Source organism: Rhipicephalus sanguineus, chromosome 2, assembly GCF_013339695.2.
Source record: "Rhipicephalus sanguineus isolate Rsan-2018 chromosome 2, BIME_Rsan_1.4, whole genome shotgun sequence".
NCBI classification, from domain to species: Eukaryota; Metazoa; Arthropoda; class Arachnida; order Ixodida; family Ixodidae; genus Rhipicephalus; species Rhipicephalus sanguineus.
Window position 1 is genome coordinate 230,311,147 of NC_051177.1, and position 16,905 is coordinate 230,328,051.

General features: G+C 48.1%; 1 protein-coding gene across 1 annotated transcript in view; it reads left to right on the plus strand.

The window, feature by feature from the left end:
• Positions 1-16,905, plus strand: part of LOC119382283 (CRISP/Allergen/PR-1-like) — a 443,882-nt gene that overhangs the window by 128,188 nt on the left and 298,789 nt on the right. Inside the window, exon 4 of the mRNA XM_037649987.2 lies at positions 14,696-14,874. Coding sequence (XP_037505915.2) covers positions 14,696-14,874 — 179 coding nt within the window. The remainder of the gene's footprint in view (positions 1-14,695; positions 14,875-16,905) is intronic.

Consider the following 16,905-nt stretch of genomic DNA (forward strand, 5'->3'; position numbering starts at 1 on the left):
GGAGTCTTGACTTGTCGGGATAATGTCCTTGCTGTGTGGCTGGCTTGCAAATGCTCAGCGACAAAAACTTCAAAGTCAAATTAAAATATTTTATACGTGTTCTCCGACTCAAGTGTGTGGACAGCGTGGACACTGCATACCAACGAAGCAAAAAATGTCCCTTTTGCGATGTCTCAAAATCGTGTCAGTACTCCTTTAATTATTGCAAAGAAGCCAAAATTTCGCAGAGTTACCGACCTAGACATAAATGCTTTGAAGGAACGTTTAACGCCCGAAAGATCAGTGACTGTCAGTGATACGGACTACCACTGCAATGAAAGATCTCCACGGAACGCACAGTTTAACGATGACATTCTTATGCCCCCTGAAAAAGAAATCGACGCAATTAACCAGATCACTGCGACTACCGGTGCACGTGCGTTCAAGTCACCCGAGAGGTGTTGCTGTTTCGAACTCAATCGGTCTGAGGACGCGAAAACGAGCTCTCACTGCGCCGTCTCTTACAACGAGCATCTCGGGTGCACGCGCGCAGGGGCGTAGCCACGTTAGGGCACACCCGGGCCCGTGCCCCCCCCCGAAATTTTTTTTTGCCATAGCATACAGAGCAGAAAATGACACTCGACCACATCTGCCTGCTCGTCCCCACTACAGATCAAGGAGGTGCCCCCCCCCCGAAAAAAATTTCTGCCTACGCCCCTGCACGCGCGCCTGATCGGTAGCCCCGCGCTCGTGGCCGCTGCAGTGACCACATATTTTCAAAATTAACGTCTTTAGTACAGGCGACACCTTTTTAGGTACCTGCTGGCCTTTTAATAAAAAGAAATTCAATCCTGCCTGCATTTTATACACTTGCTGGGCAAGAAGTCGGAACTGCCCATCCTTGCCTAAGGGTCTCATTGGAGAGGCCGTAACTTTTAGTGCAACGACATTATGCAACATGTTTTTAATGATTGTGAAAGCTGATATGGAGGAGAATAAGTGCACAAAGTTTAAGAAATTTAAAAAAGGGGTTTTTTTTTAATTGTCGTCAGAAGTTTCCATTGTTCGGTGTTTTCTTGAACTTAGCCCGATCATATCTCTTTACTGAAAAGTTATATAAATACAAGATTTGGCAGTTTGGTAGATAAGCATGCGAAGGACGTAATGCAGAACTTTTGTCGCTCTGATACAAGGCTTTTTTGAGATTAAGACCTTCAAAGTAAAGAAAATTTTGCCGATTGGGCCATTTTTGAGGTTTTTTATAAAAACATCTATACTACACATAAAAACTAAAAATACCTGGGCAGAAGCAAAAACATGCATATATTTAGGTAAATATATTTCAGCTACCTAACTTTAATATATTTTGTGCAATGCATAACGAAAGTTGGCCAAAACAGCAGAGCGGATGAGCGCTCCACTCCACCTCTTCGTCATTACTGATTTCCTGTGGTTCGAAAAAATTTTTGGCGGCAAAACAAATTGCGGATCTCTTCTTTCCACTCATCAGGCAATAATATATAAAATTTTGAAATATGAGAGGTCGACCAGCCATCGTTTGTTCGATCTTACGTGGAATCACCCTGCTTGTTACACGATGTCACAAATCTGCGAAAACTCGCGCGTAAAAATGGCGTGTGCACTCTAAACACCACAGTATTATCTGAAAAACTGGCCTAAACTTTTTCACAGTAGCCGAACTAGAGGTGTGCACGGGCTCCGGGTAACCCGAAAGCCCGAGCCCGACCCGGCCCGCGGGCCGGGCTCGGGCGGGCTGACGTATTTTCACCTCGGGCCCGGGCCGGGCTCGGGCTACTTGGAGTTTTATCGGGCCGGGCTCGGGCCCGGCGCAAAGCCCGACTCAAGCCCGAAATATAGAGAATGAGCGGGAATTGTTTTCCAGCACGCATACAGCGCCTTTTCCGCGACTGCCGTTTGCCGCTTTTCCTTTCCATTCGCTACTTTAAACAAAAGGGGAGCAGGTAAAGCACTGCCTCTGTTGCACTCCGACGAACAGAGAAGTAACACCACCTGAGCTAGTGACGGCGCCACCCGACTGTTCACGTTAGATTTAAGGCCAAATCCGATATGAGTGAAAATGCACGCGACAGCGACGAGCGACCCGATGTAGATCGCCTTCGTGCAAGCTGACGCTTGCATGGGCATACCCCATACTCGTGACGGCTTTGGCGAGCGAACTCCATTGTTGCTGGCATGAGGCCGTCTACTTGTATAGCAAAAGTGCCGCGCTGTCGCAGGTATGCAATGCAAATAAAATATTTGTTGCATGTTGGTACGTAAAACGTTTACCGTTGTCTCGCAGCACTTTTTATATGCACGTGGGTAATTATTACGTTATTTGTTGGTGTACAGCTGATGTGCTTAGTACGTCGCTGATGTACATCTGGTTCGGGTGTTTTGTGACTTCCGGGTGATGAGCGATGGTTTCCAAATGTGAAAAAACCGAGCGATCGCGCGATTTCGACCACGCGATACATCGCGCGAACGGCCCGTTTCGTCGCTCGTCGCTGTCGCGTGCATTTTGGCGCATATGGGGTTTGGCCTTTACTCGTAACTACTCTACGCGAACTCTGGCAGCACGCAAGAAGAGTGGATGTGACTCGCCGGCTGTCTCGCGTTCCGTTTTTCCTCTGCCAGCCAAGCCCGGTAAAAAGGACAATAAAAAAATTGCCTTCATTCTGTGAAAAAATCGCTCGATATAGAAATGCATTACCTGCTCGTTCAAATGTCGTTCAAAAAGCCGGGCCGGGCCGGGCCCGGGATTGTGTTTTCGTACGTCGGGCCGGGCCGGGCGGGCTCGCAGCCCTTTGCCGTCGGGCTCGGGCGGGCCTTCGACAAAGTCAGCGGGCCCGGGCCGGGCTCGGGCTCGGAAATACAGCCCGTGCACAGCTCTAAGCCGAACAGCGTCGCATGCGGAACCCAATTCAAGAAGGCTGGCTGGCCGCCGATCACTTTGGCAACGGCTGCATATGGCTGTTGTGGATTCATATGCGTACTATAAATGTATTCCTTTGTAAGCGATGTCGAGCCGCTTGTGCTGTTTTTTATGGGAAGAGAAGGAGAGATTGAAATGAACATTATCAGTAGCAGGCAGAGCCATCCCAGGTGGGCATTCTTCTTAGTCCACAAAATTCCTCACCATCCAGTATTACAATAGCGCTAAACGTAATAATACTTTATTGGCAGAACTTTCCAACCTAATGTCAATTTATACCGTTCTACACTCGTACACCAGAAGTGCGGAAGGTTCCGCACTTTAGAACAAACTATGGCTATCAAATGCTACGTATTAATCTCCCAAGACCAATGAAAATTCACAATAGAGGAGGCTCTAGTTTGCAGCACTTAAGACTCTCATAATTTAAAACGGTATAGCATTCCCCTTTTTAGAATGTGTCTTGGAAGTTATTAATGCGCGTTATGTTTTTTTTTGCTGTCTTGCATGTTATAAAGTACACATAATTTGTCAGTAGTGTAATGCCTTGTGCAAATGTTTTTTTTAATTCATTGTATTATTCATGTAGTCGGGGGTTGCCCATAGGACGGGGGGGGGGGGGAGTAGTAGTCCTGCTCCTCTGTCTTCGTTGCTGAGCCCCAGCTTTGGACCTCAGAAACGGCTTGCAAGTGCCGGAAATGAACCAGCAAACCCAAGCCACAACAGAGAGCACCCAACTGACCTTGAGAAATGCCAGGCTACATTCTCTTAGAAAATTACATTTACCCTCTCGCTCGTGAAAGTCACGGATCAATTACCAAAAGCCATAAGAAACGCAGACATGCTAAACATGAACAGAATCAATACCATAACGTTTTTGTATTATTTCCAGAGAAAACCACATCCTCTAAGGCACGCATGTGCTACGGGCGATACAAAAACGAAAGGAAGTGATTTATAAAACACACTAAATGCATGTCATCGACACAAAACGCAAATAAAAGTTGTCTAGAGCTTTGTTGTTAAACTGGAAAGGCATTGCTGGGTCAACAGCGCTTCCGCTACTTGCCCAATATCGTGGTCCAAACAACACACCTCAGCTTTTCACGTTTCATCTCAGGCGAGGACTTAAAAGCCGTCGGACACGTCATAGCTTCATCCGCATGGTCACCAAAACAGAGGCCCTTAGGCAAAAGCATCTCCGAGTGACTCGAAGTCAAATAGGGATAATGCTTGGGCAGGTTTTGTGACAAGGCAACCTCCGTTGCTAGCACTCCGAAACGTCGCTCAATCTCCACGCGCGCTACCCGCAAACGCACACTGACCTCTTCGACTATCGTTTCTGTCTCGCCACCCACGCGTTAGCCGTCGATCAGCAGCATTTAAGACTTCCCGAATCGCGCTGCTCTTCATCTCAGGAGCGGACTTACAACCGTCGGACGCGTTGGAGATTCAACCGTACGGTCGCCAAAACAAAGGCCCTTCTTTCTCAAAAGCATATCCGAGTCACTCAAAGAGGGATAATGCTTGGGCAGGTTTTGTGACACGGCAGCCTCTTTTGCGAACAGTCCGAGCGGTCCCTCAACCTCCACGCGGCTATCAACTTGTGGATCAGCAGCGTTTATTTAACGCGTCCTGAGTCGCGCCGTGTTTCACCTTATTAGCAGATTCACAAGCCGTCGGACGCCGTAGAGCTTCAACCGAATGGTCGCCAAAACAAAGGCCCTTCTTCCTCAAAAGCATATCCGAGTGACTCAAAGTCAAATACGGATAATGCTTGGGCAGGTTTTGTGACCCGGCAGCCTCAGTCACGGACAGCCCGAACGGTCTCTCAATCTCCACGCGGCTATCAACCTGTGGATCATTAGCGATTTCTGCTCCCTGAATGTCGCTGCTGCCCACAAATAAGAGAACATTTCTAGGCTTTCGGCAGCCGGTAGAAAGGTGACCAGGCTCTTGGCAACGGCGGCAGACGACCGGCTTTCTAGCCTCAAACGCCTTCTGTTTCTCTTTTTCTTTTAAGCTGCTCGCTACGGTTGTGGTCTCAGCAAGAGTGTGCTTCAATTTCTGGCTGCTCTCCCGTTAATCGGGTTACTTGATGCCTGATAAAATCCCTAAATCTAATCTTATTTTGTTCATTTTCTTGTCTTCCTTGGGCCTCGGCCCTTTCTTGGTTTTTTTCAACTTCTTTCCAGCACTCCTCAATTTCACCATCCTCCGCACCGCACTCCTGCATTGCCTTAATCAGCTGCGGCTTTCTCTAACTTCTCCCCGCCTCAATTCCCAGCTGTTCACACAATAACAATATTCTGGTTTCTTTAGCTTGGTAACTAAATTCATGGTGTTTACGAGCGAGGACTTTCTTTATAGCTGTAACGTAAGAAAGCGGTATAACGAAGCCTTTACGCACAGAAAAATTAGTGGCGGTTTTAGAAGTGGAAAGCTAAAATCTGGTAAATAGCTGTGACGTATGGAAGCGAGATACGAAGCCAATGCGCCCAGAAGTTTACAACCAGTTTAGAAAAACACAAAAGCTAAAACCTGGCACATCTCAAAGAAAGTCAAGCACTCACCATCGCTGAAGCCCGTCGCTGCCAACCAGTTGATGTGATCGGGGGTCTGCCCATAGGACCGGGACCAGCCAGGCCTCAGGGAGAAGTACAGAATCAGGAGCCGGAGCTGATTACAAGATCGTTTATTTACATGACGATTTGGTAGCGTGTGGTAGCGTGCTTTTGAGCGTTTCGACGCTCGCGTTTTAAAGCCTGGGCCTTCCCAGGATTCCCTGTTGGAGAAAACAATCAAGTCCAGGACAGTCCGAGGAACACGCTGTCTTCATCTCCGCCCCCTAAAGGAAAAGTCAAGCATCGCCTCCTTCCCACACCAGGAAAGAGAGAAGCGGCGCGCCTGGCTCAACGGACGGTGCCCGGGAGGTGAACAAAAGACACAATAGGGCACTATAGTCCAGGGTTCGACGGAACACCGTCTGGCGAGGGGCATACATTTCTTGCGAATAAACAAACACTCGCCAAAGTTGCAACGAAAAAAGAATTTATGATGTTTCGAGACCACTACGGGTCTCTTGTTCACATAGAAGCGTAAGAAGTTGAATGATCTGGTGTTGGGCCGTGCCTTTATATGCGTGTAATGATCTGGTTTAAGTATCGGGTAGCTTTCCACGTGTCCGAATAAGTGTATGAGGCGTCAATTATATTAATTATGATTCCAAAAGAAGGCGGGATGACAGTGATTTTTCGGTGCCGATGACAGTCGCTGGATTCCAATCAATGTTGTGACCCGTGTTAAGATGACGTTCGGCTAGTGCGTTGGCGGCACCATGTCCCTTAGCTTTGTCATTCTGGTGCTGTCTGATTCGCCGCTTGAAGTTGCCCGATTCTCCTACGTATGATGTGCGGCAGTCTTGACATGCCACCTTATACTCCACTCCAGGATAGCGTTCACGTTTCAATGGATCTTTAGCGCGGACCAGCTGGCTTCTCAAATTGTGCGAGGGCACGTGTGCGACTTGCACGTCATAGCACTTGAAAATTCTTGCGAGGCTTTCGCTTACGGCGTGACCATATGGAATAGGTGCAGTTTTCTTGCGATCGCTTGGTTTGTTTCCAGGAGGTTCTCCGGAGCGGAGTTCCTCCTGACATAGTTGTTGGCGAGTGTAGCCGTCGCCTGTGAGGTCTTGTTTTACTTTAGCGTATTCCCGCCTTCGCGCTGAATCGTCTGAGCAAATACGGAGCGCACGCTTGAAGAGGGATGCCGCCACAGAGCGTTTGTGGCCTATGGGATGCGCCGAGGCAAAGCTGGGGTACCTGCCCGAATGTGTGGACTTTCTATGCGCCGTTGTAGAACAACCACCGCAAGAGCGCTGAACAAGGACGTCGAGGAAGGCAATTCGTCCGTTGCTTCCTTCGTCTACCATGAATTCAACAGATCGTTCAATAGAGTTCAGGTGGTCCAGAAACGGTTGCACTTCTGAGTTGTGGATTACGCAGAAGCAGTCGTCTACGCACCGAAGGAAAGTCTGGAGGGTGCTCGAAACTACCGAAAGCTTTGCTCTCGATGAATTCCAAGGCCAGGTTTCCACATGTCACAGAAACGGAAGCGCCCATCGCTGTTCCAAAAACTTGTCTGCATTAGTTCCCATTAAACACAAAGTAAGTGTTACTAAGGCAGAAATGCAGAAGATGACAGAGACCTCCAACCTCGAACGGCGTTCTTCAACCTCGAACGGCACGTCGAGTGTCGTGAACCTTTCGCCGTACAACTTGGAGCCGGTGGAGCTGTCTGTCCTGAAACGGGGCGTGAACTTCAACCTTGGCTTCGGACCGAACACAAGAAAGATGAATTGCGCTGTGGAGCAAGCTGTTCTCCAAGTTGAGCCTCTCCTTCGCGACGAAGCAAGGACACGGGCTATGGGCGCGCTCTCGAAGCTTTCGCGAGTGATAACGACGAACACTGCGCAGCATGAAAGACTTGCATTGAAACGACTGCAATGAAACGAAATGATTATTACCATGCCCGCCGCTAAAGGCAACACTACGGTTGTACTGGACAAGGACGACTACAAAAAAAAGATGTCAACTCTGCTTCAAGACACGACCACCTACGCCAAGTTGAACCGGTATCCAACCTCTTAAAGGGGTCATGAACCACTTTTCCAAGTAATGATCTAATGGCCTCAGTATCGGAGTGTACTGCTTCCCGAATCGATTGCCGCAAAAATTTCTCGAATCCGTCAAGAATCAGCGGAGTTACGGGGGTTTGGCGCACGCTCCCAGCGCTTTCTCTCTTTTCTCGTGCCGACGAGCGCACTGGAAGCTAGACAGGGAGGGGTGGCATGGGGGAAAGAAGTTACGCCAGCGCGCGTCATGAAACGTGGTCGCTCTCCCGCTGTGATTCGCTTGCGCGAGTGCGGCTACCGTGTACTGAGGAGTGCGGCGCCGGCAAGTGGCGGCACCCCGCGGCAAGAAGCGCATCTGATCCGAACGCCGCTCTCGATTTACGTCGGCTATCGGCCAATAAGCATGCTATGTCTCTTGCGACGTACAGCGGACAGACGCCCCGCCCACCGACGAGAGTGAGAACCGGCCTCTGTTTGAAAAGAGGGTGCCTGGGGAAACGGCAACTTCGCGCTCCGCTTGTGGCCATTACGCGGCGCGCACGACTGTAATATTTGGCAGAGCAGTTCATAGCCGTGTCAGCTTTCCGCAGGATGTGTTTTTTCAATCAGCCCAAGGGGTGCTTCATGACCCCTTTAAGAAGGTACAGTCCGAGCTTCAAAAGCTTTTTACTAAAGTTTTCAAGTTTGTCCCTCCCGAAAAGAACAAGCTATATTTTCACCTCTTGTGCCACAACGTGTCTGGCCCAGCGATGTACGGTGTACCGAAGATACACAAGCTCAACACACCTCTACGTCCAATTGTTGCCATTACGCGAACCCCGCTCCAGAAGTTATCAAACTATCTGCATCAGGTGTTACAACCACTCGATGGGCACACTTCTTCTTTTGTGAAAGATTCGGCACATTTTGTCGAAATTTTAAAAGAAAGTTTTTTGGACGACGATGACCGGTTGGTTTCCTTCGACGTGAAATCGATGTTCACATCAGTACCAGTAGATTTCGCTGTGGAATGTTGCAGACAAGTGCTCCAGAACGACAAGTCCCAACCATCAAGAAAGCGTTCGAGGTTGAAGATCTCTGTCACCTTCTGCATTTCTGCCTTAGTAACACTTACTTTGTGTTTATTGGGATCTATTACAGACAAGTTTTTGGAACAGCCATAGGCCCTTCCGTTTCTGTGACATGTGCAAACCTGGCCTTGGATCGAGAGCAAAGCTTTGGCTACTTTCGAGCACCCTCCAAAAACTCTCCTTCGGTACGTAGACGACTGCTTCTGCGTAATCCGCAACTCAGAAGTGCAACCGTTTCTGGAGGCCCTGAACTCTATTGAACTGTCTGTTGAATTCGCGGTAGACGAACAGAGCAACGGACGAATTGCCTTCCTCGACGTCCTTGTTCAGCTCTTCCGGCGGTTGTTCTACAACGGTGCATAGAAAGCCCACACATTCGGGCAGGTACCTCAGCTTTCCCTCGGCCCATCCCATAGGCCACAAACGCTCAGTGGCGGCATCCCTCTTCAAGCGTGTGGTCCGTCTTTGCTCAGACGATTCAGCGCGAAGGCGGGAATACGCTAAAGTAAAACAAGACCTTACAGGCAACTGTTACCCTCGGCAACTACTACGTCAGCAGGAACTCCGCTCCAGAGAACGTCCTGGAAACAAACCAAGCGATCGCAAGAAAACTGCACCCATTACATATGCTCCCGGCGTAAGCGAAACCCTTGCAAGAATTTTCAAGTTCTATGACGTGCAAGACGCACACGTGCCTTCGCACAAATTGAGAAGCTAGCTGGTCCGCGTTAAAGATTCATTGTAACGTGAACGTTACTCTGGAGTGGTATATAAGATACCATGCCAAGACTGCCGCGCATCATATATAGGAAAATCGGGCAACATCAAGCGGCGTATCAAGCCGCACCAGAATGACCTAGCTAAGCGACATGCTGCCGCTAACGCACTAGCTGAACATCATCTTAACACGGGTCACAACATTGGTTGGAATTCAGTGACTGTCAAAGGCACCGAAAAATCACTGTCATCCCGCCTTCTTCTGGAATCATTATTGATCGAATCGACGCCTCATACACTCAATCAGACACGAGGAAATCTACCCGATACTTACACCAGATCATTGCGCCATCTACTACGCATATAAAGGCAAGGCCCAACTTCTTAAGCTTGTATGTGAACTAGAGACCCGTAGTGGTCTCGAAACGCTATAAATTCTTTTTTCTTTGCAACTTTGGCGAGTGTTTGTTTATTCGCAAGAAATAGGGCACTATACTTACAATGAAGGGATCGCGGCGCCGCACATGCCTGAAAACTGGTCGTATTGTGAGGTGTGTTGTCAGGTGCAGTCTTTCCTTGCCTCGATAGCGTCGCCGGCGCAGGTGACGGCCAGGTGCCGGTCGGGTCACAAAGGAAGAGACACGGCGTAGTGTGGGAAAGGTGCCCGATGAGGAATCTCAAGCACTCGGCTAATTGTCCGGTGCATCTCGCGGAATGCTGAACAAAGCAGTGCACAAGTGAATGCCTCTTCCGAGCAGCCTCGACTGCAAATAGTTCATCTCCAGGCCATTACACTGTCACACTCAGCCGAGTGAGAAAAACTGACAGCTTTGAAGGGTTCGGGACACAACTGCAGTGTTGTCGCCGCATCTGATGCGTTTCGGGGAACGTTGACGATGCAGAAAGCAGAGCAGATGCCGCCAAATCATTTCTACGATCCAGCGGCACGAAGCCGTGAAGTCCGATTATAACAATAACTGTCATAGTTTATGGTCACTGTGTTAGTGTATTATACAAAGTGTATTAGGCGCGTTGCCATATGTAGCCATACTGTTCTGAAGGGGGTGAGGTTTGCCTCAAGCCGCGCTTGTACGGCTTTTTTCCCTCATCCACCTCCATTCGCCATTATGTTATACATGTGAGTGTAAATGGTAATCAATAAACCGAATCAAAATCTCCCTTGTCCGATCGATCAAGTCGCGGGGAAAATTTGAAAGCTGGACAGTGGGCTTCCCACTGTGCTCGATTTGAGCGCCTTATTGTTGACCTTGTTGCAAGCCGTCGCCATCGTTGCAAGCTACCAACTGATAAGCAAGGCGAAGCAGGTTAATCGGATTTTAAAGAGGAAACCTTTTTCTGCATCGCAATGAACTGCGCGAAAAAAACTACAAAAGAAACACGCTGTTCAATACTATGCATCCACAGCCCTGTTTTAAACCTTTTCTAGCTATCCCGCCTCGGCCACACTAGAACACTCACCAGTTAAGCGTATTCCTTTGCCCGCAACGACTGTGGAAATAGAGCAGAGGTGAGAATTTGTTTATGAAGAAGAAAAATTCGGCAGATCCCACGCACTGTGGGAATCGATGTAATGCGAAGCAGCCAGCAAAGAGCTGCATACATCGCCTTGTTTGTCTTTGAGCCAAATGAAATCATTCATGCCATGGCATCTAGTCCACCATATATCGCATGTTGCCATGCACGCATGCATGCACAATCTAGTGTATACTATGCCAATGAAACGCATATTCTGGTATATAAATGCATGACCTGCCGTTTATGTTCATCACGCACTCGTGTCATGCCATACCAATTTTGGTATATACACGTTAACAAAACGGCCGGAAGCGCACCATGACAGTGGCATGTAAATCATAACGTACATGACATGCATAACATGATTCGCATGTTAAGACCTCTCATTTATGTTCGTCATACAGTCACATCGCGCAATACCAATTTTGGTGTATAACAAAGGAGCGAAATAGCCGCGAGTGCACCATGAGTGGAGCATGTAAATCATGCCATACATGACATGAATATTATGGTTTTTCATGTTACCACCTGTCACTAATGTTCATCATACAGTCTCATCGCGCAATAGCAGATTTGGTGTATATCAAGCTATCGAAACGGCCGCGAATGCACCATGAGCGTGGCATGTAAGTCATGACATACATGGCATGCATGTCATAGTTTTCATGTTACCACCTGTTGTTCATGTTCTTCATACAGTCACATCACGCAAAACCAATTTTGGTGCATATCAATCTAGCGATACGGCCACGAGTGCGCCATGAGCATGGCATGTAAATCATCTCGTACATTTCTTGCATGTCATGATTATAATGTACCACCTTTCATTTACGTTCGTCATACAGTGGCGTCGCGCAATACCAATTTTGGTGTATACCAAGCTAGCGAAACGGCCGGGAATGCACAATGAGCGCGGCATGTAAATCATGACATACATAGCCTGCATGTCATGATTTCGATGTTACCACCTCTCATTTACGTTGGTCATGCAGTCGCGTCGCGCAATACCAATTTTGGTGTATGTCAAGCAAGCGAAACGGCACGAGTGCGTCATGAGCATGACATGTAAACCATGTGCATGTCAAGCATGTCATGATTTTCATGTCACCACGTCTCATTTATCTTCGTCATACAGTCGCTTCGCGCAATACCAATTTTGGTGTACATCGAGCTAGCGAAGCGGCCGCGAATGCATCATGAGCGTGGCAATTAAATCATGACATACATGACATGCATGTCATGGTTTTCATCTTACCAACTGTCATTCATGTTCTTCATACAGTCACATCGCGCAATACCAATTTTGGTGTATATCAATCTACTGAAGCTGCCGCTAGCGCATCATGAGCGTGGCATGTAAATCAGGTCAGTACATGAGTTGCATGTCATGATTTTCATGCTACCACGTCTCACTTATGTTCGTCATACTGTCGTGTCGCGTAACGCCAATTTTGGTGTATATCACGCAAGCGAAACGGACGCGAATGCACCATGAGCGTGGCATGTAAATCATGACATACATGTCATGGATGTCATGGTTTTTATGCTACCACCTATTATTCATGTTCTTCACAAAGTCACATGGCATAGTACCAATTTTGCTGTATATCAATCTAGCGAAACCGCCGCGAGTGCGCCATGAGCGTGGCATGTAAATCATGTCATACATAACATGCATATCATGATTTTCATGTTACCACGTGTCAGTTATGTTCGTCATACAGAAATGTCTCGTCATACCAGTTTTCGTATGTATCCCTTCATTTAAACGGCCGAGCGCCCCGACACCATGTCATGTAAATCATGCTGCACATGACATGCGCGTCATGATTTGCATGTTAGGACCCGTCATTATGTTCGTCATGAACTCTTGCCACGCCGTACCAATTTTGGTATATATGAAATTAACGGAACGGCCGCAAGAGCCCAAAAGCCGTGGAATGTAAATCATGCTGTTCATGACATGCGTGTCATGATTTTCATAATGTGACCTGTCATTTATGTTTGTGATAAGGCCATGTTATGAGACACCAATTTTGGTACACATCCGATTAACGGAACGGCCAGGGAGCCCAAAGGCCGTGGAATGTAAATCATGCTGTTCATGACATGCGTGTCACGATTTTCATGATATGACCTGTCATTTATGTTCGTAATAAGGCCATGTTATGACACACCAATTTTGGTATACATTCGATTAACGAAACGGCCAGGAGAACACAAAGTCGTAGGCGGCTAGATAGATAGATAGATAGATAGATAGATAGATAGATAGATAGATAGATAGATAGATAGATAGATAGATAGATAGATAGATAGATAGATAGATAGATAGATAGATAGATAGATAGATAGATAGATAGATAGATAGATAGATAGATAGATACGCTCAAAGTCGCAGAAGTTCGCTAAGAAATGCTTCGCATTTAAAAATGAGTTTCCTACATTAGGAAGAACGTTCAGATTGGTCCATGAAAAATTTGATGGTCTTCCTTGATATTTACGTCACCGGTGATGGGACCTTTAGGTCAGGCAGAGCAGAAACAAAGCGCGACAGAGTGCTCTAATGTCACAGAGCCCTTGCTCAGCGGTAGCCTAGTGCTGGAGCGTAGGGCGCAAAAGCATCGCATAGCCGGCCCGCAGCACAGAGAGCCTACAGGGCGCACTCTTGAGACACGGAAGGCAATCTTGACAGCACAGTTTTCTGATCAAATTAATCGAGCGCTAAAATGCGCACATTCACACACGCACACATCTCCACATTCCGGCAGTTAAAACACGTCGAATAATTTTACACGAAAAGGAACCAGCAACTTTTTCCACAGCCGAAGCGTAGGACAGATACATACGTCGTAAAATTTCATTATATAAATACGTCATTGCTCTATTCAAAGAAAACTTAGCCTCGGTTGTTATTTTCCCAGTGTGCAGCCGACAATGACCACTATCAAAAGTGGGCTGGGCTCATCCCCCTCATTTTTCTCAGTGACAAGCGCCCCCTTGCCTCCATGTAGTTACAGCTACGACACCCTATATAATACATATATGCACATCAATAATTATGCCTTAATGCCAAATCTTTATCGCAATAAAAAAAGCTCGGACCCAGACCCTTCATGCGATCAGTTAGCAAAGTTTTCTTCAATATCTCGCAAAAGGACTTCCATTCCCTTCACATCAGTTTAGATGCCTGTTCTGTGCTCCCTTGATTTCATACATATATGACAGTTCAGTTCATCGTAGCAGGCTTTCTTATTTTTGGCCTTTCTTTCTGATTTGGGAACCTACACAGTCAGGGCCGTAGCCAGAAATAACATTGGGGGGGGGGGGGGTTCCGCCACCCTTCGTGCAAATTCTTGCGTGCGTTTGTATGTGCGCGTGTATATATACACACGAAAAAGTGAAAATGACTGGGAGGGGTTGAAAGCTCCCAAACCCCTCTCTCCTTGGCAACGCCCCTTTACACAGCAGTACCTGCCAATTACACAGCACTACACAATGTACACAGCGGTACCTGCCAGTTGTGCCTGACCCCTCTTCGTGCGATGGCCCATTTTGTCTCGTAATCAGTGGTAAATACCTAGTGTCCGAAAGTGTAGAACTTGCAGAAAAGTAGCAGTTAAGAGAAAGAGTCCCCAACTTGTTCAGTGGCACATTGTACTGACAGTTGGAATGTATTGGTTAAAGGGCGTGAAAAGCCTACGAAAGAGTGGAACTTTGTGAGGATGCTCATATTTAATGGCTAAGAGTCGACATACTGCACGCCGCTATCCCCGGTCATTTCGTTTTCTCTCATTTCAGCTAGATTTCCCCGCGTCGGCCAGAACGTTGGCTGGCGTGGTGAAAACCGGAACCAGAGCAGCGCTACCTGGAGCCAGCGCATCAAGAACTGGTTCGATGAGCACAAGGACTATCCACCCGAGGGCATCGCGAGCTTCAAGGTCATACGAGGACCCGCCCGAACGGGTCACTTCACTCAGGTGTCTGGATCATATTTTTACGAATATACATGCCGACATTGGCTGTAAACATACCAGTAATACTGGGATTTGAAGCACGGAGGCCTAATTTCATTTTGATAGACTCTGCAGGAGACATTAACGTAGGCATCCTTATTTGTGAGCAGATTTAACCAGCCCGGATGTCTGTTGTAAACTCGCATATGTAAGCCATCTTACGCAACTCCCGGGCAGTGTGGGCGCCTGTGCTCGATGTCGTGGAACTCAGGGTGTACGTCAGCGGCTTGTGGTCCGCAATTACAAAGAAACCCACACCTTCCAGGTAGTGACCAATAGTGGCGGATGGCGGCGTAGATAACAAGTAGTTCGCGGCCAAAAGTGCTGTAGCGCTGTTCTGGAGCGGTCAGCTTTCTTGAGAAGAAAGATGTGGCGCGCCAGACTCCGTTGTTTGGCTGCTGCAGGACCGCGCCGATGACTGCATCTCAGGCGTCGACCATAATGCATTGTGGTATATACCTGGTTTTGGATACGCGCGCAAACCACCGCCCGCCAGAACCTCTTTTTCCCGATGAAAAGCCTTGCGTGTTTCGTCACTGCACATAAGGGTGCCTGCCTTGCTCTGCATTTGCTAGCAGTCAATGTAGGAGATGCAAAGTTTCAGCGCACTGCGGCAGGAAGCGACGGTAGAAGTTGACCAATCCAAGGAATTCTCGAAGCTGCCGCTTCGTGTAAGGCGTCAGAAATTCCTGCACTGCATCTACCTTTTCTGGTTGGGGTGGTATTCCGGCGCTTGATATAATATGGCCCAGGAAGGATAGCTCGGCTGCACCAAATTGACAATTGGCCACATTGACTCCATGTGCAGAGAGACGTCGGAAAACGGTGCGTAGGTGTTCGTCGTGTTCAGATGGCAATAAGAAGATCGTCTAGGTAGACGTGGCAGAAGTCAAGACCACGTAAGACACCGTCCATAAACCGCTGAAATGTTTGCCCGTCATTTCGGAGTCCGAATGGCATGCGAAGGAGTTCGAACAGGCCGAAAGGTGTAGCTATGGCAAGTCTTTAGGACGTCCTCTGGTGCCACTGGTATCTGGCGGTATGCCCTAACGAGGTCCACTTTTCGTCCACCGTAGCAAGATCCACCCTGACATTCTTCGGGAGGTGCTGAAGAAATATCTCGCGCAAAAGTCAAGGCTTGTACCACTTCCAACAAGTCTGCATTTGCCGCTGCAGTTGGGTTGGTGTACGGTCGCCAAGGACTGTGTCGCTCAGAAGTTGCCGCAACCGTTCGGGTTCCGACGGAGTGAGGCGCCATATGAGCCTTTCCTTTTTATTGCCTTGTAAGCATTCTCCGCAGGTGGGGCGAGCAGCAGATCGCGGTTTTCGCTGGCGGTCCCTGGGGGCAAGCAGCTTACGACGTGGCAAGAGGTCGGCTGTAATGCGACGGGTGGAGAACTGAGACTCGACTTGTATAAACCAAACGTCGGGGTCTGTGGGCCGAAATCGGAGAAGCTTCATGTCGATAGCAGAAACGGCAGGCACGTCAGTGTCACTTTGTGTGTTCATGTTGGGTCACGACTGTGGCACGCTAGCGCAGGCGAGGATTGATTCACCCGAAATCCGTGAATCCCAAACGATAACTGGCTTTTATTTCCTCTTCTGTCGGAGAGAGAGGGATGTGAGATGGGCCAGAGGAGAAGGATGCCTGCGCGCGGACAGGCTTCGGTTACCGCGGTGCCTGACGGGGCGCGGCCACAGAATCTAAACGCACATCAAGAGCTGCAGTGAGTGGCGCGCTGATAGCGCGCACCACAGGCTGTTTGAAAAGGCATTTCAGTATCTTAGGCAGAAAAAGTGTAACTAATCACAATTTAATTACAGAAATTACCCAAAATATGCCCATCACACGAAGAGTCATAGGTACCGATCCTCTCATACAAAACGAAAATGGCTTGACAGCAATGTAGCTGTAGAAGCAGTCTGTGCAATGAACTAGAATATGTGCGCTGTCGGTCCATATTAGATGTAGTATAGCCGAAAAACCGAAATTGT